At 39.0% G+C, this 27,179-nt stretch overlaps 1 protein-coding gene and 1 pseudogene across 1 annotated transcript in view; both read left to right on the top strand.

Annotated features, from left to right (window-relative positions):
* Nucleotides 1-27,179, top strand: part of INTS4 (integrator complex subunit 4) — a 112,278-nt gene that overhangs the window by 63,782 nt on the left and 21,317 nt on the right. Inside the window, exons 11-16 of the mRNA XM_022593907.2 lie at nt 504-709; nt 10,772-10,914; nt 13,524-13,639; nt 16,078-16,211; nt 18,230-18,387; nt 25,977-26,070. Of these exons, the coding sequence (XP_022449615.1) occupies nt 504-709; nt 10,772-10,914; nt 13,524-13,639; nt 16,078-16,211; nt 18,230-18,387; nt 25,977-26,070 (851 nt within the window). The remainder of the gene's footprint in view (nt 1-503; nt 710-10,771; nt 10,915-13,523; nt 13,640-16,077; nt 16,212-18,229; nt 18,388-25,976; nt 26,071-27,179) is intronic.
* Nucleotides 18,401-25,970, top strand: LOC149748749 (cytochrome b-c1 complex subunit 6, mitochondrial pseudogene; annotated as a pseudogene).

The raw sequence follows: 27,179 nt of genomic DNA, 5'->3' as shown, positions 1-27,179 counted from the left end.
CACAATTCACTGTGAGGCCTCTATCATTCCAGAGCATGTACCCTTAACCACTATATGATGCTAGTCTAGAATTAGCAGACCTGGGTCCTAGTCTTATCTCTGCTCTCATTCACTTGAGGCAAGTTTATCCACTTTGCTGATTCTTATCTGTAGAATGAGAATAATGGTATCGACCCTGTTTTAATCTTAATAATGTTATTTTAAAAGTGCTTTTTAAAAAAGTACTTTACTGTGGTTGGACTACTGAGATAATAAGACAGCTGAGTTTTCAAGGAGTCAGGATCTAAACCTTAGTCCCTGTGGTACCAACATCCTTGTTCATAGGTCTATGTGAAGGTGGTAGCAGAATCTGCAGGCATGGAGGAGATCTCCCAGAGAGAGTTTGTAAAGTAACAGGAGTAGAGAGGGAAACACAAACCTGAATGAGAAGGAATCCTTCTTACATTTTTCCCATGGATCTTAACTTGACGTGCAGTTTTGTTTGTTTGTCCCTTTTTCTCTAGAGGTCCGCATTGCTGCTGTAGAGGCGCTCTGCATGCTGGCCCAGTCTTCACCCTCTTTTGCTGAGAAGTGCCTTGATTTCCTGGTTGACATGTTTAATGATGAAATTGAGGAAGTACGTCTACAGTCCATACATACCATGAGAAAAATCTCTAACAATATCACCCTTCGAGAGGATCAGCTTGACACTGTCCTGGCTGTGTTAGAGGTGAGTTTGTTATGCATTTCTTCATCAATACCTACTGAGCACCACTTTTTTTTTTTTTTTTAAACCAGGCATTGATGATAAAACTGTGTAGAGGCAGCACAATTCTGCCTTCTCATCATACAGCTCCTTCGTGGTGGAGGAGACTGACTATTAAACAGGAAATTAGAATAAAGCTTAGTATTGCTATGATCAGGGAAGGATAGGATGCTCTGGGAATGCAGAGTATCTAACCTGAATTGCCTGGGGTAAGGTTGAGGAGATAGGGAAGAAAGAAGGAATGCTGTAGTGGATACTTGAAGGAGTAGGACTTAATGAGGCATTTTCTTTGTTTCTTTTTTTTTTTTTAATGAAGTATAGCTGACTTACTATATTATATTAGATTCAGGTGTATGAAGCATTTTCTTGGGAAGGAGTGGCACTGATAGTAGTAGGGTGGAAGGATACCAAACAGAGGGAGCAGTGTCTAAGGATCCAGAAGTAAGAGTGGATATGATATATTCAAGGAATTGGGAGGAATTCATTGTAATATAACATAGAGTTGAGAGAGGAGGGAAGGGAAGTGGCTACAGATAAGGCAGGAGCTAAACAATGAAGAATTCTTTTCAGCCTTGATTTGATTTAATTCTTCTAGTGAATCATAGACAGCAGGAAGGGATCTTAGGGATCAATTCATTCAACCTTGGAGTTTTCAGAAAAAAGGTAGTTTCTCTGAGGTTGTACAGGTGACAAGTGTCTGTGCCAGGATACAAACACAGATTTGCCTCCCAGGCTGTACAACTCTTTGTGGTTCTTCAATTGTTTCTTTAAAGTGTCTGGATTTTATTTGCGAGCTCTGAAGTTTTTCATTTATTTATTTATTTATTTGGCTGCATTGGGTCTTAGTTGCGGCTCATGGGATCTTCATTGCAGCATGTGGGATCTTTTGTTGCAGCACGCGGGCTTTTCTCTTGTTGTGGCCTGCAGGCCCCAGAGTGCATGGGCTCAGTAGTTGCGGTGTGTGGGCTTAGTTGCCCTATGGCATGTGGGATCTTAGGTCCCCGACCAGGGATTGAACCCCCGTCCCCTGCATTGGAAGGCGGATTCTTAACCACTGGACCACCAGGGAAGTCACTGAAGTTTTTCAGAATATTAATAAATGAGAGTTGGGCTTTGGTTTCCCACCCCCCTTTTTTAGATATTGTGAAAGGGATAGCAATTTGATGTTTACATATTAGCACTTGTTACAGATTTCTGCTACATACTTTAGAAAACAGGTTAGGTGCTTTGATTTTGAAGGTCTTTATCATTCTCTCAGTTGCTTAGCACTTCTCTTAAGATTTTTCCTGAATTATAAATCTTTATAATTTTTTTCACGTATTTTTAAAAATAAATTTATTTACTTATATTTTTGGCTGCGTTGGGTCTTCGTTGCTGCACGCAGGCTTTCGCTAGTTGCGGCAAGCAGGGGCTACTCTTAGATGTGGTGCGTGGGCTTTTCATTGCAGTGGCTTCTTTTATTGTGGAGCACAGGCTCTAGGAGAGTGGGCTCAGTAGTTGTGGCTCGCGGGCTCTAGAGCACAGACTAAATAGTTGTGGCACATGGACTTAGTTGCTCTGCGGCATGTGGGATCTTCCCAGACCAGGGATCGAACCTGTGTCCCCTGCATTGGCAAGCGGATTCTTAACCACTGCGCCACCAGCTAAGTCCCTCGTATTTTTTCCTAGGAAGATAAGTTTGCATTTTTTGTGGTGTTCTCTATGGTTGGTCTCTATAGCCTAGCCCCTTTCCTTTTAGCTTTCATTCCCATCATTCCTCATCTTGAACTTTATGCTGTAGTCACTCCGCTAATCATCCTGCTTTTCTTCACTATTTTGCCTTCATTGCAACTTGTTCTCCTCTGCCTGCAAAACTGCCACTTTTCATGTAGCACACTTCTGCTTATGTGTGCACACAGATGTAGCACACAGGATCCACATTAGGTAATATATCTAGGAAGCCTTCCTTAACTACCTGTACTGCTGAGTGGGCTAAATAGCACTCATCTGTATTTTTGTAACACCCTGTTTATGCTGCCGTGGCATTTATCAGTAGGTGTTCTGTCTGTTTAATTCTTTATTCCACAAGACTGTGAGCTTCTCAAGGCACCAGTCTTGATTTTTTCGTTCTTAAATTCGCAGTGCTTTGTAGCATCTACACAGGTAGATGCTCAGTAAATGTTAAGTAGCTGAGCTATATCCCAAGCTATAATTTGACATACTTAATTGTTCATAGGGCCATGATAGGCTTATTTATGAGCACTTTTGTATAAAACTCACAAAGAATTTGTTTAGGTCTAAACTCCTTGACTTGGAGTTCTGTCCATGAATTTTAGACTTATATAAACTCATTCTCTGTTCTTCTACCCTACTGCTCACTGCTCTATATAGTTACTGTGCCTCTGTACTTCACTGTGTTGAAATTTAGCTACCTGACCCTTCCAGCCTTAATTTGTCTCTTTGCTCCTTCCTTCCTTTCCTTCCTTTACTTTTTTTTCTTTCTTTTCTTCCTTTCTTTTACATTGAGCTACTACCTGAATTCAACAAGTGCTGTCTATGTACTGGAGGTGTAGTGGTCAAAAACAGATTCCCTGCTCTCATGGGACATACATTCTAAAGACAGGTAGAGTAAACAATATGATTTCAGAGAGTGATAAGTCTTATACAGAAGGTAAATAGTGATGGAGGAATGGGAAGTTTCACTGTAAAGTTAGGGATTAGTAAAAGCATTTCTATGGAGACAGTGTTTGTGCTGAGTCTTTTTTAAAAATTTTAATTAATTTTTGTCTGTGTTGGGTCTTCATTGAAGTGCACAGGCTTCTCGTTGAGGTGGCTTCTCTTGTAACAGAGCACGGGCTCTAGGCGCGTGGGCTTCAGTAGTTGTGGCTCACGGGCTCTAGAGCGCAGGCTCAGTAGTTGTGGCGCATGGGCTTAGTTGCTCCCCGGCATGTGGGATCTTCCCAGACCAGGTCTCAAACCCGTGTCCCCTGTATTGGCAGGTGGATACTTAACCCCTGCGCCACCAGGGAAGTCCCTGTGCTGAGTCTTTTTTTTTTGGTTCTTGTTTACATGTTTAATCTTAATAAACAGACGAACTCGGCACACTAATCTTCAGGACACAAATAAGGAGCAGGCAGCTGGGGCTATGGAACGCAAGTCCGCCGGGACAGCTGGTTGACCCGGCGGCTGGGGCCTGTGCTGAGTCTTAAATGACAAAAGGAAGCCAGCCATGTGAAAGTTGGAGGAAGGACCTTCAGGAAGAGGCAATAGCTGGTAGAAAGGCTCTAAGGCATAGGTGAGCTTTGGTGTGCTTCCAGAACAGGAGTAAGAAGGCTGGTATAGGTGGAACATAGAAAGTAGAAAAGTGGTATGAGATGAGGTCTGAGAGGTGGGTAGGGGCAGGTAGAGTACCTTGGAGGCTGTTGTAAGATGTTTGGATTTTATTCTAAGTATTATGAGATACCGTTGGAAAATTTTATGCAGAAGGATAACATAACAATTTACCGCTTTCAGCATATCTCATTCTTTTTTTTTTTTTTTTTTTGCGGTATGCGGGCCTCTCACTGCTGTGGCCTCTCCCGTTGCGGAGCACAGGCTCCGGGCGCACAGGCTCAGCGGCCATGGCTCACGGGCCCAGCCGCTCCGTGGCATGTGGGATCTTCCCGGACCGGGGCATGAACCCGTGTCCCCTGCACCAGCAGGCAGACTCTCAACCACTGCGCCACCAGGGAAGCCCCAACATATCTCATTCTTGAAGTTCATATCAAATAAATTGACTTTTTCCCTCATTCCTTCATTTAAGGCATAATTATTGAGTACCAAGTCCGTGTGTCTCTTACTGTAGTTTTCACACTTTATCCATTTATGTCAGGTTTAGTATGTTTGTCTTATCTCCCTGATGAGATTGTGAAGTCCTTAAGTGACCATGTTGTACCCTTTACTGTATCCTTTCAGGATTTAATGTGGTGACTTGCCCATAGAGGATGCTTAGTAAACATTTCCTAAAACAAATCTACACAGGTTAATTGTATAACTGGGAAGTTCTTAAGAAACACACAAGTCAAAATTGTTTTCTTACTACTTGACAATTGTTTCTCCAGTACATCCATATAGCTGCCTCCTATCAGTCGTGGAGATTTGTTCATATGGAAAGCATTATATCTTATTTAAGTCTGCTACATACAGAGCCAGACAGATCCAAATCAACCTGTCATTTCTTCTCTTTGGTCCCTTTTTCCCTTTGTTTGTTTGTTTTTATTATTTATTGACCATCTGTTATGTGCCAGGCACTGTGCGAAGGGGGACACAATAGTGAGCAAAAGCCATGGCCCTGCTCTCATGGACCTTAGAATTTAGGTATGAGGTAGACAGACAAATAAGACACAAATGAAGGTGTAATATAAGTTGAAATAAGGAGCTCACGACAGAAAGAAGTGAGGTCCCATGGGGGTATATCATGGAGGTACTTGGTCTTTAGGAGTTGAGGGGGTACAGCAATCAGGAAAAGCTTCTGAACCTGAACTCTAAAGGAGGAATAAGGCACTAACTTGGCCGGAGGAGTTGGGAGTGTGAGGTGTAAGGACATTTCAGGCAGAGGAGCAGGAAGTGTAGAAACTGTGGTGGGTGGAAACATGACACAGTTGAGGGACCAAAAGAGGGCCTGGCAGTAACAGAGCTAGTGTGTGGTATGAGATTAGGCTGGAGGGGGTTGGTGGGACCAGCTCATGCAGAGCCTTTAGAACAACTAAAAGCTGTTAAAGGATTTTAGCAGCCTTGCAATTTTGGACAAATTATTTAATCCTTCTGGTTCTTGGTTTTCTCATCTCTAAAGTGAGGATAATTTCACATATTCTTATGTTTCTTTTAAGAATTAAATGAGAGAATTCATGTAAAGCGCTTCACATGGTAGTAGTTCATAATATAGACATACCTCATTTTATTGCGCTTTGAAGATGTTGCATTTTTTACAAATTGAAGGTTTGTGGAAACCCTGCATGGAGCAAGTCTATCGGTCCTGTGTTTTTTTCTTCCCCCTGCACCCCCAACCTATTGGTGCCATTTTTCCCGCAGCTCACTTCATGTCTCTGTGTCATATTTTGATAATTCTTTCAGTATTTGAAACGTTTTCATTATCATTGTATTTGTGATGGTGACCTGTGATCAGTGATCTTTGATGTTCCTATTGCAAAAAGATTATGACTTGCTGAGGCTCAGTTTTGATGGTTAGCATTTTTAACAATAAAGTATTTTTAAATTAAGGTATGTATATTGTTTGTTTAGATATAATGCTATTGCGTACTTAACTAGACTATAGTATAGTATAAGCATAACTTCTGTATGTACTGGGAAGCCAGAAAATTTATGACCTGCTTTATTGTGATATTCGCTTTGTCGTGGTAGTCTGGAACCAAACTTGCAGTGTCTCTCAGGTATGCCTCAGAAAGTCATTCAAGAAACATTTACTGATTTTTCCTGAGCCAGGTTCTGTACTAGGTTCTGAGGATGTTGAGATGGACAGTCCTCTTGCCTCTTAGTCGCTCAGTTTTATAGAGAAAACATCAATATAAACCATAATTACAAGATCGTATCAAAAGTAAGGTAAGGGATGACATTCTCACCAGAAGGATAGCATATGACCGCAGGTAAAGGCGGGGGATGGGGGGTGGGGTGTGAAATGGCACGACCTGGACAGGGAACATTGAGAAGTTCACATGTGGCTGTGAGGGAGAAGGGGTGGGAGGTGAAACAGGAGAGGTCAGTAGGGAACCAATTGTAAAGGGCCTGTGTGCCATGCTGAGGAGACTCAGTGTTATCCTGGGGTGGCGGGGAAGCCAAATGAGGTTACTAAATGGGGAGATGACATGGTCAGATGTGTTTATTGAGAAGTGGGCCCCCCAATTGTATAGGGTAAAGAAATGAGAGAATTGCAGGGTAAAAGAGGGTGCCTGGAGAATAAAGAAGGCATGTTTCCAACTGAGCTTCAAGGAAGAGTCCTCTGATTCTTAGATTTTGTTATATAGTTATGGATGTGTCTTTTAAATTTTTTAGTTTGATTTCTTTCATGTATTAAGTAAAACTTAAAAGTATAAAACTTTTAGGAGAAATATTTGTGACCTTGTCTTAGACAAAGATTTCTTAGATATGACACCAAAAACTTAATCTATGAAAGAAATAACTAGATAAACTGGTTATCAAATAAAAAAATTTCTTCAAAGAAACATTTGTAAGAAATTTTAAAGATAGCACAAAAATGTGAATATACTTAGTGCCATAGAACTGTACACTTAAAATGTACATTTACTTAAAGCGGTAAATTTTATGTTATATATATTTGACGACAGTAAAGAGATAATGGGACCAAATCAAACACATATAATGGCTTTGATATATAAACTGTACCAAAAAAAGGGAGGGGGTAGATTTGGATATAGAAACGCACATAGAGGGAAGACAATGTGAAGACACAGAGAGAATGCCATCTACAAGGCCATACAAGGAATGTAAGGTTACCACAAGCTAGGAGGGGGGTTGTAGAATAGATTCTGTGTCGCAGCCCTCAGAAGGAACCAACTCTGCTTACATCTTGATTTTGGACGTCAAGCCTCTAGAGCTCAGACAATAAATTTCTGTTTATCTAAGCCAAAAAAAAATTTTTTTTTGAAAAGACATACCACAGACTGGGAGAAAATATTTGCAAAACACACATTTGATAAAGAATATATTAAAAATTCTCAGGAAATTCCCTGGCAGTCCAATGGTTGGGACTCCTCAATTTCACTGCCAAGGGCCTGGGTTTAATTCTTGGTGCGGGAACTAAGATCCCACAAGCCATGTGGCACAGCCAAAAGAAAAATAAAAATAAAAAGAATATATATTCAATAATAAGAAAGCACACCACCCAATTAAAAAATGAGCAAAAGATTTGAACAGACACTTAAGCAAAGAAGATAGCAGTGGCAAATAATAAATAAGCATGTGAAAACATGCTTAACATCATTAGTCATTAGAGAAATGCAGATTAAAACAATAGTGAGGGGATTCCCTGGCAGCCCAGTGGTTAGGTCCCTGGACTTTCACTGCTGAGGGCCTGGGTTCAGTCCCTGTTCAGGGAACTAAGATCCTGCAAGCTGTACCGCGTGGCCAAAAAACCCCCCAAAAAACAAAACAATAGTGAGAAATTACAACAACTCATCTGTTAGAATGGGTAAAAACAAACAAACAAACAAAAGAAACCCTGACAATACCAAGTGCTGTGAAGATGGGGAACAACTGGCACTTTTCATATACTGCTGACGGAAATGCAAAATGGTAGAGCCACTTTGGAAACTACTGTGACAGCCTCTTATAAAATTAAATATACACTTAACATATGACCCCACAGTACCACTCTGAAGTATTTACTAAAGAAAACTGAAAACTCATGTTCACACAAAGACCTGTATGCAAATGTTTATTGCAGCTTTATTTATAATAGTCCCAAACTGGAAACAACACAAAATCCTTCAATTGGTGAATGGATAAATTAACTATGGTACATTTATACAATGGATTACTACTCGGTAATAAAAAGGAATAGCTGCTGATACGCATAACAACATGGATGAATCTCAAATGCATTATGCTAAGTGAAAGTAGCCAGACGCAAGAAGCAGCATACTCTGTGATTTCATTTATATGACATTTTGGAAAAGACAAAAACTGTAGCAGAAAATGCATCAGTGGTTGCCAGAGGCTGGGGGTGAGGGGTAGACTACAAAGGGACACGAGGGCAGTGTTGGGTGATGCAAGTGTTTTATATCTTGATTGTCATGGTGGTTACATAACTGTATTCATTTGTTGAACTCATGGAAGTGTACACTAAAAAGGATGAATTTTACAGAATGTAAATTATATGCCAGTAAACCTGACTTTTTTTTTTTTTGGCCAAGCCATGTGGCTTGTGGGATCTTAATTCTATGACCAGGGATTGAACGCAGGCCCTCGGCAGTGAGAGCATGGAGTCCTAACCACCAGGCTTCCAGGGAATTCTCAAACCTGACTTTTTAAAAAATGCTTTGGAGATCCCATTTCCCACTAAAAGGAACCAAAATTCCAAAGAGAAATGGCTGATTCCAAGTGTGGTGTAGGAAACGTAACAAGATGACCTTGTACTGTCTTTGTCATACAGAAAGCAAACATTAGCTATCAAAGACCTCTAGGCTTATATCAAAAAGACCCAGGAGAGGGCTTCCCTGGTGGCGCAGTGGTTGAGCTTCTGCCTGCCGATGCAGGGGACACGGGTTCATGCCCCAGTCTGGGAGGATCCCACATGCCACGGAGCGGCTGGGCCCGTTAGCCATGGCCGCTGAGCCTGTGCGTCCAGAGCCTGTGCTCCACAACAGGAGAGGCCACAGCAGTGAGAGGCCCGCGTACCGCAAAAAAAAAAAAAAAAAAAAAAAGACCCAGGAGATAACTTAAATAGACTCACACTGACCAAAGGTGAAACATATCATTAAGGATTATAACTGCAAATATGTTGAAACCCATGACTTTATAATAATTCAAAAACAAAACACTGCATTAGTCACCTTTAGAAGATGCTTAGTAATCAACTCATTATTTTGAAAACTGGTAAATTAAGGAATCAAGCATTTATCCTTCCTTTTCCTATACAGATGGAACTTCAAGACAACCAGCTAGTTGATAAGGGAAGTTTTTCTTTGTAGAAGTATTCCAGTTGATGAATGAAGAAGAATGATAGAATTTATATATCATTGTTTTACAACTTTGATGAATTACCAGATCTAGGCAGTGATCTTCAGTGGTTACTAATATCACAAAAAGAAAAATATAGTTCCTGAGGGAGGTACACACTACTACCTGTGAAGTGGTCTTATAAAAAAATTGAACCTGAATGTGATTAAACCTCTAAATCAAACTACCATCTCAGGATATACAGGGGAGAAATTGCAAGGGGAAAAAAACGTGAGATGTAAAGAGATTTTACGTATTAAAAGATACTTAAGGGACATATTACCCAATTGCAATGTGCGGACATTCTTGGAGCCTAATTAGAACAAATAAAAACTTTTTGAGTCAGGGAAATTTTATTATGGAATGGATATTTGCTATTAAAGAATTATTAAAATTTTAGGCATGATATTGGTTTTGTGGGTTTTTTTAAAAATAATTTTTAAAAAGATATTGTGGAAATATTTACCAACAAAATGCTATGATTTCTGTGATTGGCTTCAAAATAATCTGGGAGGAGTGGGTAAATGTATATAGATGAAGCAAGATTGGCTATGAGTTAATTGTTGAAACTGGGGAATTATCTCTACTTTTACATATGTTTCAAATTGTCTATATTAAAAAGTTTTAAAGAACTGGCAAAAAATGCTATGGAGATATCAAATAAGAGTAAAGCTGATATGTTTTCACTTACATTAGCATTAAGAAGTTGTTGGTGAGCTTTTCTAATCATTTTAGTGAGGTTGAGCAGAAAGTGTTGGGGAGGGAAGAGGCCACTCTCTGACATCATCTGGTACCTACTCTCTTTTTGTTTACTCTGCTGTAGCCACACTGCTATTTTTCAACATGCTTTCACCTCATGGCCTTTATGTTTGCTGTTCCCTTTGATTATGCCATATAAAATACCCCACCTATCCTAGCACTCTTAACCTTAACCTGCTTTATAGTTTCTCATATCTGACCTATATATTTAGTTATTCATTTTTGTCTTTTCACTAAAAGGAAACTCCTGAGAGCAGGGATTCAATTTTAATTACTGCTGTATCCCTAGCACTTGTACATAGTAGGTGCTGATAAATGTTGACTGTTTAATAAGTGTTCAGTAAATGTTGAGTGTACCGATTAATGAATGAACAAATGAATGAATTCTTCAAATATCATTTCAAATTTTTCCTCCTCTGTGAACACTAGCCCCTCCCCTTTCTGAAAATTGAGAAGTTCTTTACCCTGTACTCCCACTTTAACTTGTATACTCCTCCATAATAGCTAATCCATAGTGACTGCTATTATTATTATTACCTTTTTCTTTTTTTAAAGGATTCATCCAGAGATATTAGAGAGGCTCTTCATGAACTCTTATGTTGCACTAATGTTTCAACCAAAGAAGGGATTCATCTTGCACTGGTGGAGCTGCTGAAAAATTTAACCAAGTACCCTACTGATAGGGACTCCATATGGAAGTAAGGATTTTTTTTGCTCATTTGTTCGCTGAGTCTGATAATATGGTAAATGTACAATGTTGACATTATTTAGTGGATCATCATAGATTGGGGTATGGCCTTCAATTTTGTCTTCAATTTAGAAACCTGATTCAACATAACTATACTCTCAAGAGTCTGGTTCCTAAATTGAATATCACACCTTAGGTTATTCATTTGTCCATCCATTCCCCTAGCAAATATTATGTGCCTGCTATGTGCTTACTATGTGCCAAGCCCTGTGGTAAGTTTTGGAGGTACAGAGATGAGTCGATTAGATTTCCTTTTCCTCTTATATAGTGTTAGTCACTCTTTGTCTGTTTCCATCATTGTAGAGATTAAAGGGAGGGTGAGTATTTGGTCTTCAGATGGAAAATCACAATCATATTTTCCCCTGATTACCTCTAGCTTTACTGGCTAGAGTCAAGCTTAACACTGTTCATGAATTGCTGTTTGAGGAGCTACTTGCATACATTTAATATAAAATGTGCGTTGTTGTACTCCACATATTTCAATGAGCTTATGTGATGAGATCACTGTAAATATATGATTTATTTATTTTCAAAAAAAATTGTTATTAAAAGTCGAAAAACTGTGGGTCAAATCAGGTGCTTGGAAGACATACTAAGAACTAAAAATGCCAGGGAATCTTGCTCTAGGTAACATTTTCGATACCTGGTTTTCTGTTTTGCCATTTCTTCATGTTTGTTCAGTTCAATTCAGCTCAATTCATTGTACATTTATTGAGTGTCTTCAAGGAGCACTCAGTCATTTGGGCTGTGGGGATACAATGTCCCCTGAGGCACAGTGAGTAAATGGGCTGAGAGAGGTCAGAAAACTAGTGAATTAAGTTCTTTAAGACAGAACTGGAGAAAAGTGTACTTTCCTAACAGTATCAAGTGTTTTAAATGTGATGCCTTTCATACCCCATATAGCCATCAGTTTGTTCATGGGGTTTGTTTTCTCTCTTTTGCTGATCTTCTTATTCTCCAGTCCTTGGTGAAGTCTCATCTTCTTTGTGCAACTTTCTCCGATCATAGTGATCCCTTCTACCTTTGACAGGTAGAAAGCAGGGTTTCATTCATTTGATAGTTCATTACCTTATAGTGTTAGTCATCTTTGCCTCAGTTAGATTATAAACTCAGTGAGAACATTAAATTAAGGTTTATATTTATTTTCAATTCAACACACCTTCTACACCAGAACTTAATTAAAAATAACAAAAAAGCATAAATACCAGCACACATGTAGTTCTTTATAACTTATAAAGGGCCTTCCTGTAGTCATAGTAGTTAACTAATAGCCAATTAATAATAGTTAACTAATAGTTAATTGAGTTCTTATTATATAATGGCAGACACCTTGCTAAGTACTTTTCACTCATTATCTCATTTAATCCTTATAGCAACTGTATGAGGTAATTATATTTAATCTCATTTGTAGGTAAACATATATCTGCTCAAGGCCACAGAGTTATTAAGTTTCCTGTTTCAGATCAGATCTCTTCTGATTCTAGAACTTCACCCAGGATATCCGTTAGAATGCTTCTGTCTACAAATAACAGAAAACCTGATTAAAAGTGGCTTAAACAGTAAGGTCTAATTTTTTTGCATAACAAGAAGTCAGAAAGTTGATTTCAGGATTGGTCATTCAACAGCTTAACAGGGCTAGTACTCTGGTTGACTTCTTTGCAGTTCTCTTGGCTTTCTCTTCATAGTTGCAATATGGCTACCTGATAAGACAGTATCTTAAGACAGAAAGAAAAGGACATTCCCTCCATGCACTTCTCTTTTTTAAAAATTTTATTGAAGTATAGTTGATTTACAATGTTGTGTTAATTTCTACTGTACAGCAAAGTGATTCAGTTATACGTATATGTATATTATTTTCATTTTCTTTCCCATTATGGTTTATCACAGGATATTGAATATAGTTCCCTGTGCTATACAATAGGACCTTGTTTATCCATCCTATATGTAATAGTTCGCATTTGCTAATCCCAAACTCCCAATACTTCCCTCCCCCACCCCCCTTCCCAACCACAAATCTGTTCTCTGTATCTGTGAGTCTGTTTCCGTTTCATAGATATGTTCATTTGTATGCACTTCATTTGATTAGGAAAACATTCCTGAGAAGCTCCACAGCAGACTTCCCCTCTTGTCCCATTGACCAGAACTGGGTTACTTGACTACCTGCAAAGCAGTCTCTGTAAAATGGGCTTGGGATTGCCATGATGAGTTTAGACCAGTTGTGGTTGAGCCCTTGGGCTAGGCCTACCTTCATTGAGCACTTTGCTACTTACCTGATACCTGAGTAAAATCAGGGTTCTCTTGGCGAGGAAGCTGGGGGAAATGGTTGTTAGTTAAATAACCTGTAGTAATATCTGTCATATCAGCTCTCTGTCTTCATAATAACCAAGTTTTTAGATGAATTAACTTGAGTTCTGGAATAATTGAATGACTTATCTGAAGTCATAGAGGTAACAAAAGTAGATGGTTGAGAATTTGTAATTCTGAGTCAGGTTTTCTGATTCCAATTCTCAGTACTTTTTAAAAAAGAGGTTTGCTTGTTTCTCATTTTGCTTGTTTCAGATGCTTGAAGTTTCTGGGAAGTCGGCATCCAACCCTGGTGCTTCCCTTGGTGCCTGAGCTCCTGAGCACCCATCCGTTTTTTGACACAGCTGAACCAGACATGGATGATCCAGCTTGTATCCTCTGCTGATTTAGCAGGGAATTTTGGCATCTTTTTCTGCAGTATAGCTTGGATGGTCTGAGGGTTTTGTTTTGTTTTGTTGTTATTTTTCTTTCTCGTTTCTTTTAGTTAAAAGTATATCCTGAGGGAGCCTAATGGTTATTTTCCTCAGGTTTTATTCTTATATTCACAGTAATTCAACTTTGCCATTTAATACTAATACTAAATTTTTAACCATTTATTGAGCATCTACTACATTCCACATACTGTTTAAATGCTTCATACATTTTTATCACTGATCTGCAAACAACCCTGGAAGGAGGTATTATTCCCTGCTTACGGATGAGGAACTGAGGCTCAGAGAGGCTAAGTACCTCTCTAAGCAGCAAATCTGGGATTCAAAGCCAGACAGACATCTTTGGTTTTAAAGCCTGTGGACTTTTCCCTGTGTCTTATTCCGTGCTTAATTTGATCTGCAGCCTGAAGGAGGGGATGGGCTGAGCTACGCTGCATGATTACTCTAGCCCTGATACAAGTTCAAGGGGGTTGTGATAGCTTTGGGCAGCATGCCATGCCGTCGGGTTGTTTTCCAGTAATGGGAATACATTTACATCAGTACATCCATACTCTCCCGTGGTTCTTTTCACTCTATAGCACATCCTTGGTGAGGTTTAGGGGGGTATTTATTGAGATACAGGGATCAGCCAAATAACTGGCTTTTGTGATGACCATTGTATTCTCTCTTAATTCTTTTTATTTTCACAGGGCATTTGGAGAATTTTTTAAAAGATCTGTGTAATTGATGTGCTAACCAATGCCTGACTCTGTGTTTACATCTAAAAAAGGCACATCCCTGACCTTACTTCTAAAGGTGCAATACTATGACTATTTGAAATTCAGCTCATCAGAGAGACTTGTGGGCTAGGTGTTATTACAAATCACACAGGACATATTAAAGTGCCCTGAAATCTGAAGCCCCTTTCACGTTAAAAAAAAATACTAAACATTTTTGGAAGCCTAATGTTAAGATATTTTTCTGGGTAGTTGGAGAATTGTGTTATTTAAGAAATATGTTTGGCTGTAAATAACAGAGATTGCCCCAAATGTATCTTAAATGTTAATTACAGGTTTTTTTTTTTTTCCTCAATGTAAAAGAAGTCTGGAGGTAAGCAGTCTGGTATAGTAGTTCCACATTATTCTTGGTGATCTAGGCTCCTTCCATTTTTCTGTTCTTCCATTTTCAGTTGTCCAAAATTATTGCTAGAGCTCCAGTCATCAGGTCCAGGTTCTAGGCAGGAAGTTAGAGGATATTTGGAATAAAATCAATATTCTATTAGTAAGAAAAAAGGGAACAATGGATACTGGGTAGGCAAATAGCACACTCTGCCATAGAGATACATACAGAAGATTGGAAGGTATGTTTATCTTGTGTTTTTAATTTCTGATTTTCCCTCTGTTACAAAATTAATATACATAGAAAGAAAACTTTTAAAAGTAGAAAGAGGAAATTTCATATGTAACACCCAGAGTCTTAATAGCCAGTGTAATTGACTTAATATTTTGGTGTGTTTCCTCCTCCCTTTTAATTTAATTTAATTTTTTTTGCGGTACGCGGGCCTCTCACTGTTGTGGCCTCTCCTGTTGCGGAGCACAGGCTCCGGACGCGCAGGCTCAGCGGTCATGGTCCACGGGCCTAGCCGCTCCGCGGTATGTGGGATCTTCCTGGACCGGGGCACGAACCTGCATCCCCTGCATCGGCAGGCGGACTCTCAACCACTGCGCCACCAGGGAAGCCCTCCTCCTCCCTTTTTAAAAGCTTGGGTTTGGGATTTTGCTGTCATTTTATTTTTTAACATTTTATTTCATCAACAAACATTTGATGATAGATAGCTGCTGTCATATTGTCTATACATTTTAGAGTCTGCTTTTTTCACTTATAACAAAATGCTTATGATGCAATGTTAAAAATCTTTTATAAAGATAATTTTTAACTATTGTGTAATACTCCATCAAGTAGATGAAACACAAATTATTTAATCATTCTCCTGGTTTTGGACATTTAGGTTGTTACTGATTATTTGCTACTGTAAATGATTCTCTGCCATTTGATTTTGAGATGTGGAATTACTCAACATTCATAAGACTCATATCTAGTACCAAATTATTATTCCAAGGGATTGTGCCAGTATATACTTTAGTAGGCATTGTACCAGAAGTTCCTATTTGTTAGTATTCTCGGCAGCAGACATTATTTTAAAAAACCTTTTTTTGGTAATTGGAGGGGTAATTGGGGTAATTTGGAGTGAGGTAATGTATCTCTTTGAATTTGCATTTCTTTGTTAGAAAATTGTAGTCATTTAACAGGAATTTGGGGGGTTAGAAGTAGAGGCACCAAATTCTGGCCAAGCTCAACCTTTTATACCTCCAAGTTTACTTAACCCACTTATTTATCAGACATTGCAGTTTTGGTTCTTATTTTCAATGCTGCTAAAACCTGTCCAACAATGCCTGCATTGTTCTCAGATCATACCTTCAGACACTATGCCTACCTCCGAGACAGTCTTTCTCATCTTGTTCCTGCCTTGAGGGTATGTTGAAAACATCTTTCGTTCTTCGTTTTGGTTTTTTGATTTTTAGTCCCGTGTGGTTGTTAAGTAGCAGAAAGCAGACTGTATAGTCTCTGAAAGCACGTTCATTAATTATCTTTCTCTCTTGGGCTTTCTTCTATTGTTTTGTACTTTTCTGTGAATCTTTTTTTGTTTTTTAATAAATTTATTTTTGGCTGCTTTGGGTCTTTGTTGCTCTGCGTGGGCTTTCTCTAGTTGCAGAGAGCGGGGCTACTCTTCGTTGTGGTGTGCGGGCTTCTTATTGTGGTGGCTTCTTTTGTTGCAGAGCACAGGCTCTAGGCACATGGGCTTCAGTAGTTGTGGCACATGGGCTCAGTAGTTGTGGCTTGCAGGCTCTAGAGCACAGGCTCAGTAGTCGTGGCTCACGGGCTCTAGAGTGCAGGCTCAGTAGTCATGGTGCGCAGGCTTAATTCCTTTGCGGCATGTGGGATCTTCCTGGACCAGGGTTCGAACCCGTCTCCCCTGCATTGGCAGGTGGATTCTTAACCACTGTGCCACCAGGGAAGTCCCTGCTCTGAATCTTTTAAGAAGATTCATTTTTTAAATGTCCCTGGGTCTAGGGGCAGGACAGGAATAAAGACACAGACGTAGAGAATGGACTTGAGGACATGGGGAGGGGGAAGGGTAAGCTGGGACGAAGTGAGACAGTGTCATGGACATATATACACTACCATGTAAAATAAATAGCTAGTGGGAAGGAACCACATAGCACAGGGAGATCAGTTCGGTGCTTTGTGACCACCTAGAGGGGTGGGATAGGGAGGGTGAGATAGGGAGGGTGGGAGGGAGATGCAAGAGGGAGGAGATTTGGGGATATATTTATATGTATAGCTGATTCACTTTGTTATAAAGCAGAAACTAGCATACCATTGTAAAGCAATTATACTCCAATAAAGACGTTAAAAAAAATGTCCCTGGGTTATTGATTATGTTATATTAGGCAAGAAGAAGAAATCTAGAACAACATATTTTAAATCAAGGTTAAGATTGTGTTATATCTTAATAATTACATAAAGCTATGATTCTCAGCAAGTTTTTTTTTTTTTTTGGTTGCGGGTCTTAGTTGCAGCAGACAGGCTTCCTAGTTGCAGCATGCGTGTGGGATCTAGTTCCCTGACCAGGGATCGAACCCGGGGCCCCTGCATTGGGAGCGCAGAGTGTTATCCACTGCGCCAGCAGGGAACTCCCAAGTTTATTTTTTAATAATAAACTCTTTATTATTTTTAAACCGAGAGATATAGAAAGAAAAAAATTTTAATGAACCATAATGATAATAATAGCAAACACTTACTGAATGCTGTGTGCAGGCACTTTTCTAAGCTCTTTATTTGTATTTACTCATCCCTGCTTAGTTAACTCTAAATGACTTTATTTAGAATAATATATGTACATGGTTAGAAAATTTAAACTATATAGAAGATACAAAGTTAAAAGTAAAATCCTTTTTGCTCTCCGTTCCTCATCCCTTTCTTGAAAGGTAGCCACTTTTAACAGTAAGAACAAGGATTATAATTATCATCATAAAAAACATTTTTACAACATGCTATATAAACTTATTTGGGAATAAATCATCACTCTTCTATGAAGTGAATGATCAAATAAAGGTTAAAAATAAATGTGACTACAGATTAATTTTTAGTCCTGTTTCTGTGGTTAGCCCATTTATTTCAGTTAGCAATAGAAAATAATGTTATACCATTCTCTTTTCTTTTTCTCCTTGCAGCTGTGGCTGTATTCGGTAGACCATGTTCGTTTTCTCTCTCTCTTTCCCTTTCTCCCACTTAAGCTGAGGAAGGAGAAGAAGGTTGTTTACAGAATTATCTAGCTTTTTTTTTTTTTTTTTTTTACCATTTCTTTGTTTGGTTCACATTTTTTTCCTGGTTTCTTCGTGTTACTAAAAACTGAGCCACAGAAGTTGGTTTTTTTTTTTTTTAAGCCAGAGAATTTGATGGTGCTGTAACCCCACTGTGTTTGCTTAGTTACCAGGTAGAAAACTAGTGTCATCAGCTCTTTCTCCCAATATCATGCCTCATGAGGATCCTTCCCATCAGTTCCTGCAGCAGAGCCTTGAAAGGGTATACAGTCTTCAACACCTGGACCCTCAAGGAACTCAGGAGCTGCTAGAGTTCACCATCAGGTGAGGGGATTGATCATCCCTTTCCTTTGACACAGTTAACGTTGTTATGCTTGGCTTGATCCTTTTGATTTCTAATGTTGGTTATAGGCTAGTTTTTCTGACTGTGTTGACAGGATTTTCTGATGTTTTTATTTGGATTAGATTGTTGTTTGAGCATATTACAAAGAAAAGCTTTGTGTTCATGACAAGATTGATGATTAGTACAAAACTAGAAAGAGTTACAAAGAACCTGTTTTCAATTTTTCTTACCTTATATTAGTTAGGGTAACAGAAAATGTAACTAACAGTGGCTTAAACAGGATAAAAGGTTAATTGTTTCTCATAGGCGGACAGAGCTGAGATGGCTGATGACCTAGACTCATTCTTTCTTATTTCTCCATCTTTTGCATCAAGTGGCCTTTGGCTGAATATCCAAACTTTAACCATCCCCTTTGTAATCCAGCCTCTAGGAAAAAGGAAAGAGCAGAAGGGCATCATTTCTACAACCACTCCCTTTTAAAGACACTTCCCCAAAGTTGCATGTTCTAATTTTACTTGTGTCCCATTGACTAGAACTTAAGTCACATGGCTATATCTAGCTGTAAGGAGCTAGGAAAGGTAGTCTTTGTTCTGGGTGAGCAGTGCTTAGTTAACACTTAGTGACTCTGTTACTAAGGAAGAAGAGAAGGATATCGAGAACAATCAGCAGAGTCTGCCAGGCCCTATTAGTATGTCCTGAATGATTTGAAAAGAAATGAAACCCATTTGCCTTTATTTTTTTTAATTTTTAAAATGAATTTATTTATTTATTTTTGGCTGCGTTGGGTCTTAGTTGCTGCGCGCGGGCTTTATCTGGTTGTGGCGAGCAGGGGCTACTCTTCGTTGCGGAGCACGGGCTCTAGGCGTGCGGGCTTCAGTAGTTGTGGCACATGGACTTTGTTGCTCTGCAGCATGTGGGATCTTTCCGGACCAGGGCTCGAACCCGTGTCCCCTGCCTTGGCAGGAGGATTCTTGACCACTGCGCCACCAGGGAAGCCCTCCATTTGCCTTTAGCAAAGACAATATCTGTCTGCTTTTGTAAATAAGGTTTGATTGAAGCACAGCCACACTCATTTGTTTAGGTACTGTCTATGGCTGCTTTCATTGCTGCAGTGGTAGATTGAGTAGCTACCACAGAGACTATATGGACTACAAAGCCTAAAATGTTTACTATGTGACCCTTTACAGAAGAAGTTTGCTGACCCTGAAGTGATGCCTGGATCACATTTTCTTTCTCATCTGCTCCCTCACCAACGTGATTAAATTTAGAAACTGCTACTGAAGTTTTTGGCCCTGAGCCCAGGAAAAAAAGCTCTACTTCCCCACTCAGCCACACCTAAATAAACATTTAGTTTTGTCCTTGACAGTTTTCTATCCAGTTGGCACTGAGAAGGTACAAAATGCACAAAAGCAAGCCAATTTGGTCATCACCTGCAGTGCTGGCTATTAGTAGGTACTCAGTAGACACCCAGGTTTGAGTCACTCTTATGATCTGGATTTTATGAGGTGATAGTCCTATTGGGCTTCGGGCTGGTCAGACCGCAGTTCTAGTGCTGTGGTCAGTCCCGGGCACTATGTTTCCAGTTAAGTGCATTCTGAGAAAGGTGGCCAGGATGGTGAAAGATCCGAAAAGGAAAGCCGATGGTGCAGCAGTTACTGATGACCTACTGTGTTTCACAAATACTATTGCAGTTAGATGTCGTTAACCATTTTACAGTGAAGAAATAGAAATTTGGGGAAATGAAGCAATTTGCTAGGAAGTAGCAGAACTGGGATTTAAATCTAGCTTTGTTTGACTCTAAAATTGTTGCTCTCTGATATGCAGCAGTGAAGGGGATTCTTTTGTCAGTGGAGGTACGTCAGATGATCCCTGGAGTTCTTCAGAATTTACATTTTTCCGTAGTTGCTGAAAAGTGAAATGTTAGTCAGAATTTCATACAGAAGTTTCTCTGATTAGGACTCTGGCCGTTTACTTGTTAGTACTAGTATCAAACAAACTTCACCGTCAAACACATTGTCCTTTGTTGTAATCTAAGCAGCCATGTCACCCAAATAAGATTTCACCTCACTGCTGTAGTTCAGTGAGGACCCTGGGGGGATGATTTTTTTGGTTTGTTTTTAGAACTTGACATAACTACTTTGTCTTCACCACTGTATTTTGGGTGCCTTATTTAGGAGCTTAGTAAATATTTGTTGAAAACTCTGGTTATGATGGCTTAACCAGGAATGAAGACTTTTAATATTTTTATAGATGGCATTTTCTTCTGGTCATACCTCACCTTCAGTTGCATGGATTTAATCTTTTATAAGGCTCCACTATCCTTGATCATAGTAAGAGCTGCTGTCTATTAAGTGCCCACTCTTCTGTTTTATGTAAATTATTTCATTGAATTTGAAAACAATTCCATGAGAATTATCCAATTTTTACAAGGAGTGAGGGAGCTGGAGTTCATTAATTTGTTATATGGTTTTTTAGCGCCAAGCATTGTGCTAGGCAGAAGGGACACAACAGTAAACAAGACATAGTCTCTGCTGCAAGGGATCTTACAGCCTGGTTGGGGAAATAGCTAGGTAAACAGGCAATGCAGTATTGTGCTTTCCACACAATACATTAAGTACAGAGTTTTCTAGAAGACAGAAGGGGGCACCTAACCCTTCCTTTCATGGTTTAAGCAATGACCAGAAGAATGACTAGAAATTAGTCAAGTGAAGAAGGGAGAAGACTGTCAAAGGCAAGGAACAGCAAAGCCCTGGACTAGAACATAGGTTTTTCCAGCCCTTCCATCTTGTCACACTGCTCTGTTTCTGCATAAACAGTCTGTATGACATGAAGGATCTGGTATAGTGAGATTTAAAATCCAAAGACTTGTTTCAAATCATCAAAGAGGAAATCAGAAAAATACCTGGAGAAAAAATGAAAACAAAAGTACAAAAATCCAAAACCTATGGGATGCAGCAAAAGCAGTTCTTAGAGGGAAGTTTATAGCGATACAAACTTACCTCAGGAATCAAGAAAAATCTCAAAACAACCCAATTTACACCTAAAGCAACCATAGAAGGAAGAACAAAAAAAACCCCAGAGTTAGTAGAAGGAAAGAAATCATAAAGATCAGAGCAGAAATAAATGAAAAAGAGACTAAAAGAACAATAGAAAAGATTGATGAAACTAAAAGCTGATTCTTTAAAAAAAAATAAACAAAATTGATAACCCTTTAGCCAGACTCATCAGGAAAAAACGGGAGAGGGCCCAAACCAATAAAATCAGAAATGACAAGGAGAAGTTAACAACCAACACCACAGAAATACAAAAGATCATGAGAGACTACTACGAACCACTGTACACCAACAAAATAGACAACCTAGAAGAAATGGACAAATTCTTAGAAAGGTACAATCTCCCAAGACTGAACCAGGAAGAAATAGAAAATATGAACAGACCAATTACCAGTACTGAAGTTGAATCACTAATTTAAATATTCCCAACAAACGAAAGTCCAGGACCAGATGGCTTCACAGGTGAATTCCATCAAACATTTGGAGAAGAGTTAGCACCTGTCCTTCTGAAACTATTCCAAAACATTTCAGAGGAAGGAACACTTCCAAACTCATTCTATGAGGCCACCATCACCCTGCTACCCAAACTAGAAAAGGTATCACAAAAAAATAAAATTACAGGCCAATATCACTGATGAATATAGATGCAAAAATCCTCAACAAAATACTAGCAAACTAAATCTAACAATACATTAAAAGGATCATCCTTCATGATCAAGTGGGATTGATTCCAGGGATGCAAGGATTTTTCAATATCTGCACATCAATCAGTGTGATACACACATTAACAAGCTAAAGAATAAACACCATGTGATCATCTCAACAGATAACAGAGAGCTTTTGATAGAATGGAACATCCACTTCTGATAAAAACACTACAGAAAGCAGGCATAGAGGGAATATACCTCAATATCATAAAGGCCGTATATGACAAACCTGCAGCCAACATCATACTCAGTGGTGAAAAGCTGAAAGCATTCCCTCTAAGATCAGGAAAAAGAGGATGCCCACTCTCACCACGGATCTTCCCGGACTGGGGCACGAACCCGTGTCCCCTGCATTGGCAGGCGGACTCTCATCCACTGCGCCACCAGGGAAGCCCCACTCTCACCACTTTTATTCAACATAGTTTGACATATGGATGGCTAACAGGCACATGAAAAGGTACTCAACATTACTAAATGATGGAGAGTGTATAGAGAAAAGGAACCCTCCTACAGTTTGTGGGAACGTAAATTGGTACAGCCACCGTGGAGAACAGTATAACCTCTAGTGTAATGTAAACATGAATTTTATATGCTGGGAAACCAAAAAACTTGCGTGCCTAGCTAGCTTTATTGTGATATTTGCTTTATTTGTGGTGGTCTGGAACTGAACCCACAATTTTCCGAAGTATGCCTATAATTGCAGTTCACATTGTAAGGATTAAATGAGCTCAAATAAGGAAACACCTAGTACAGTGCACATAGGAGGTGCTTTTTTGTACCTTTTTCATTAAAGAGTCCATAGTCTCCTGATGGATGTCTAAACTGAGGCTTCCTGAGGATCGTGGGCATAAAGAAATACAGAGAATAGGTGTCGCTGTTGCTGCTCATGTTGAGTCCACAACAGCAGCCAGACATGGGGCTGGAGGATGAGCAAACGATGCTGACTGGGTCTGGAGATCCCAAGGAGAAGGAGGAGGAGGAGGAGGAATTAGTGGATCCCCTAACAGCAGCGAGAGAGCAATGCGGGCAGCTGGAGAAATGTGTAAAGGCTTGGGAGCGGCTAGAGCTCTGTGATGAGCATGTATCCTCCAGGTCACTGACAGAGGAGGATTGCACAGAGGAGGTCTTTGACTTCTTGCATGCAAGGGACCACTGCGTGGCCCACAAACTCTTTAAAGCTTGGAATAAGTGTGCCGATTCATTCACCCCAGCCTTCATCACCTGAGCGTCGGGATATTTCCTTTATGGTTTTGAACATGCCATTTGTTTCTTATTTGTATAACTAAGTTCATGTGAACCTCAAGGATTTTGGCTTAGGCAGGTAGCTTCCGTGTAATTATCAGTGATTCCATCTTAATAAAGTCCAGTGGTCAGCAAAAAAAAAAAAAAAAAAGAGATACAGAGAGGAAACACTGAGACACAGAGCTTTTTGAGCAGGGCTGCCAAGTTTCTATTTTTGTTTTTATAATAGTTCAGATTTCCCATGGCTAGTTGGGTTGCATCTTGTTTTGTGCAATTCAGAACAAATGCTACAGGGCAAGGGTGGTAGAATGACTTAACACATGGGGGCAGTCAGCTAACGTATAGTCAGCTGGTCAGTGTTCTCTATAATGTAGCAGAAGGCAGAATCTTTCTGGAGATGAAATGGTTCAGACGTAGAATGATTCCGGGCCATCTTTTGCAAGAGAGACATCAGAGATGCGAAAGGGAGAGACCAGCTGGCCGCCAAAATAGGATTTTACAGTTATGGTTAGCTAGTGCAAGGTCTTGCCTTTTATTGTGCTTGATTCCCACACATGAGCAGGCTCTCCGGGATTAGCTCAAATCACCAAAACTCAAAAGAGTCGGTATATAAGCCACAGACCCTAATTTCTTCAGTCACTTTGGAAATAATTCATTTTTGCCCCTTTCCAGGGCATCTCCTTTCTTGTATCAAGGTTCTCAGGAGGCAGCATTAGCTCTCAGAAAGTTGCCTGAAATAAGAGGGAGGGGCTTAGTCCAATGGACAGTTTTGTACAGGCTGCTATGAAACCTGATATAGTATCCCAGCCCTGAAACAGCTAACTTCCCTCATGAGCCAGATCTTTAGGTTTCCCACAGTTATCATTTCTATGTGAAATTTTGATACATTAAAAAACCAAGCAGCTTTCTATGAATTTTTTCTGAGATTGTTAGCTTGCTTGCTCGCACTGTCTCTCATTCTCCCTCTCTCTCCTCCCCAAAAAAGAAGAAGAAAGAAAAGAAAAACATTACTTTCTGTAGATGTGTAGCATATTTCCAAAAGAATTTAAAAGAAACTGGTATGGTAGTTGCCTCTGGAAAAGGCTACTGGTTAGCAGCACATAGGTATAGGAAAGTGGACTAATTTAATTGTCTATCCTTTAGTATCTTTTGAATTCTATTCCTTATTGGTGTAATTCTATAGCTAGGTATGTATAACCTATTAAAAAAATTAAATGCTTCAAATCAGTAGTCCCAGCCCTGAACACAACTATTTTATGTGTGTGTACCACTTTCTGTTCTCTTGTCCACAGGCAGATGTATTTAATATGGTTGCAATCACTTTGTCTATACCTATATCCAGTTAGCATGCTTTGATTGTGAGTATCAGAAAACCTTATCTCAAATTAACTTATAATGGCTATTTATTTCTTCATATGAACAGAAACCAGAGGCATTTTTTAGTATGGTATGGTTAAGTAGTTCATTTATATCATTAAGGACCCAGTTTCTCTCTCTCTTTGGATTTTTCTTGTCCTCAACATTTGCTTTATCCCAAGGCTTTTTTTCTTTTAGAGTTACAGTGTGACTGCCAGTGGTAATCAGGAGTATAAAACATTCTTGTTCAGTCTAGTGAGAGATAGAGACAGAGAGAGAGAAAGAGAAAATGAGTGATTCATAGACCACCATCAGACCTGCTTCAAGCATTGAATATAAGTCCTTCCATTAGGACTCATAAGGCCAACCTAGGTGACCTAACCAGGAAGATGATGTGTGCTAATTAGCTTAGTCCAGTTGGGCTCTATCTGGAACTAGGTTTGGGGCACCTTCTCTTAAACAAAATCAGGGTTCACTTAGTAAGGAAAAAGTGGAAAATTACTAACTAGGTAGGCAGCCAATGGAGCCCACTATGATACCTTAAAATTTTTTTTTCTGATGATATAAAACATACTTACCAATTGTATAAAACACTTGGAAAATAAAGCATAGTTAGGAGAAGGCACTAAAAAACACCCTAATACCTCTATCTAGAAAACAGTTTGCTCTGTTTTTTCATATTTCATATATGTGTGTATATATATATATATATATATATGTATATATATATGGTTTTTACATAGTTGAGATCATATACCTTATTACCATATTATATTTTAATGGTTGTAGAATATTCCATTGACTGTATGTACAGTAATTTATTTAATAATTCCTCTACCATTGGATATTTAAGTAGTTACTGGGTTTTACTATAACATAACAATGAATATTGCGGGGCATAAAGTATTTCATTTCCGTTGAATGTTTCCCTTAGAATTACTTCGTAGCATAAAGCTACTGATCAAAACTTTTGACTATATGTGTGGCTTTTATAACGTAGTACAGTGCTGTTTTCCAGAAGAATTATAGCAGCTTAAACTGCTATCAAAGTGTAAGTGAAACAGTTTCACTATAACCACTTCAGCATTGAGTGCTGTCATTTAAAATTTTTTTACCAATTTACTAGGTATAAAATGGTAAAAAGCTTTTGACATGATCTTTAATTGGTGTTATTCTTATTCTGTGTTTGGCTTGGGTTTTTATTTACTACAGGGATCTGCAAAGACTTGGAGAACTTCAGTCTGAATTGGCAGGAGTAGCTGACTTCTCTGCTACCTATCTGAGGTGTCAGCTTCTTCTCATCAAGGTTGGTTTGAATCCATTTTGTTCATGAGTGTGTTGCTAAGAATGCAGTTTAATGGACCCAGCAGTGTTTGAGGCTATAAGTAGAAAAATAACTGGTTTTATGCAACTGCTTAGCAATGGGGAAATTATGTACTCTGTAGTATAATTATATTTGCCTCTAATTAAAGAATTGTTAACTCATATATGAATTTGAATTTTTTAATTTGAGAGAATTCCTTTATCATATAATTAGAGCAGGTTGGATAACCATTTGCATTAGAATCCCAAGGATTTTAATTGTTTTTTAACAATTTGATTAGCAAAGATCTTATATAAACATTTGTATTTTATATATTTATATATTTCTAAATGCTAATTGCATTTGGTCAAAGTCAAATTAGTCAAAGGTTGATTTCATTGCTTTTAAGAGCTAATGACTTGCTGTCATTTCATATTAGGTAGTTAGAGTACATATATATACACACACAAAATTGGTACCCAAAAGCTGTTTCAGTTCCCTGAGTTGAAAACCAGTTAAACTAGCTCAATAGCTGTCAGCTTCTGCAGCAGAGTTCTGCTATAAATTTAGGCTTAGAATTTAGAAGCGCCCTTCTAACTTGATAAGACTTAACTTGGCTTTAGTTCTCAATGTGGTTAGTCTTCAAAGTTATTAGTGATATTTGACCAAAGTCAGAATAAATGGAGGCGTCAGAACTTATTTGCCACTGTAAGATATGTGAGCTTAGGGTTTTGTAGGTGTGTGTATGCATGTGAAGATGAGTGTGTACACTGAAGTAGTTTGGGATTTAAACAGTCCTTATTTGGCTAGATAGATTCTTTCAAATATATATGCCTGTGTAACCACCACCACGGTTAAGATATAGAAGATTTCCATTACCCCCAAAAGTTCCTTCATGTCCCTTTGCACAGTTATTTGGCTTTTCCAAGCTTCTATGAAACAAGGCTAATAATAACTCTACCCAGGTAAGGATTGGTAGCAAGCAGTGCATGTGAAAACCCTTGGTCTAGTGTCTGGTACATAGTGAGTGCTGTGTCAGTGTTGGTCTTCTTCCTTCTTCCTTGGCTTGTTGTCTTCTAGATAGCAATACAAGAAGGCCTTTGAAAAGAATC

This window comes from Delphinapterus leucas, chromosome 7 (genome assembly GCF_059928025.1).
Source record: "Delphinapterus leucas isolate spDelLeu-1000000601 "Yukka" chromosome 7, BTC_Dleu_Yukka2, whole genome shotgun sequence".
Classification (NCBI taxonomy): domain Eukaryota; kingdom Metazoa; phylum Chordata; class Mammalia; order Artiodactyla; family Monodontidae; genus Delphinapterus; species Delphinapterus leucas.
Note: the sequence above shows the minus strand (reverse complement) of the source record. Positions and strands in the feature narration are given on the sequence as shown.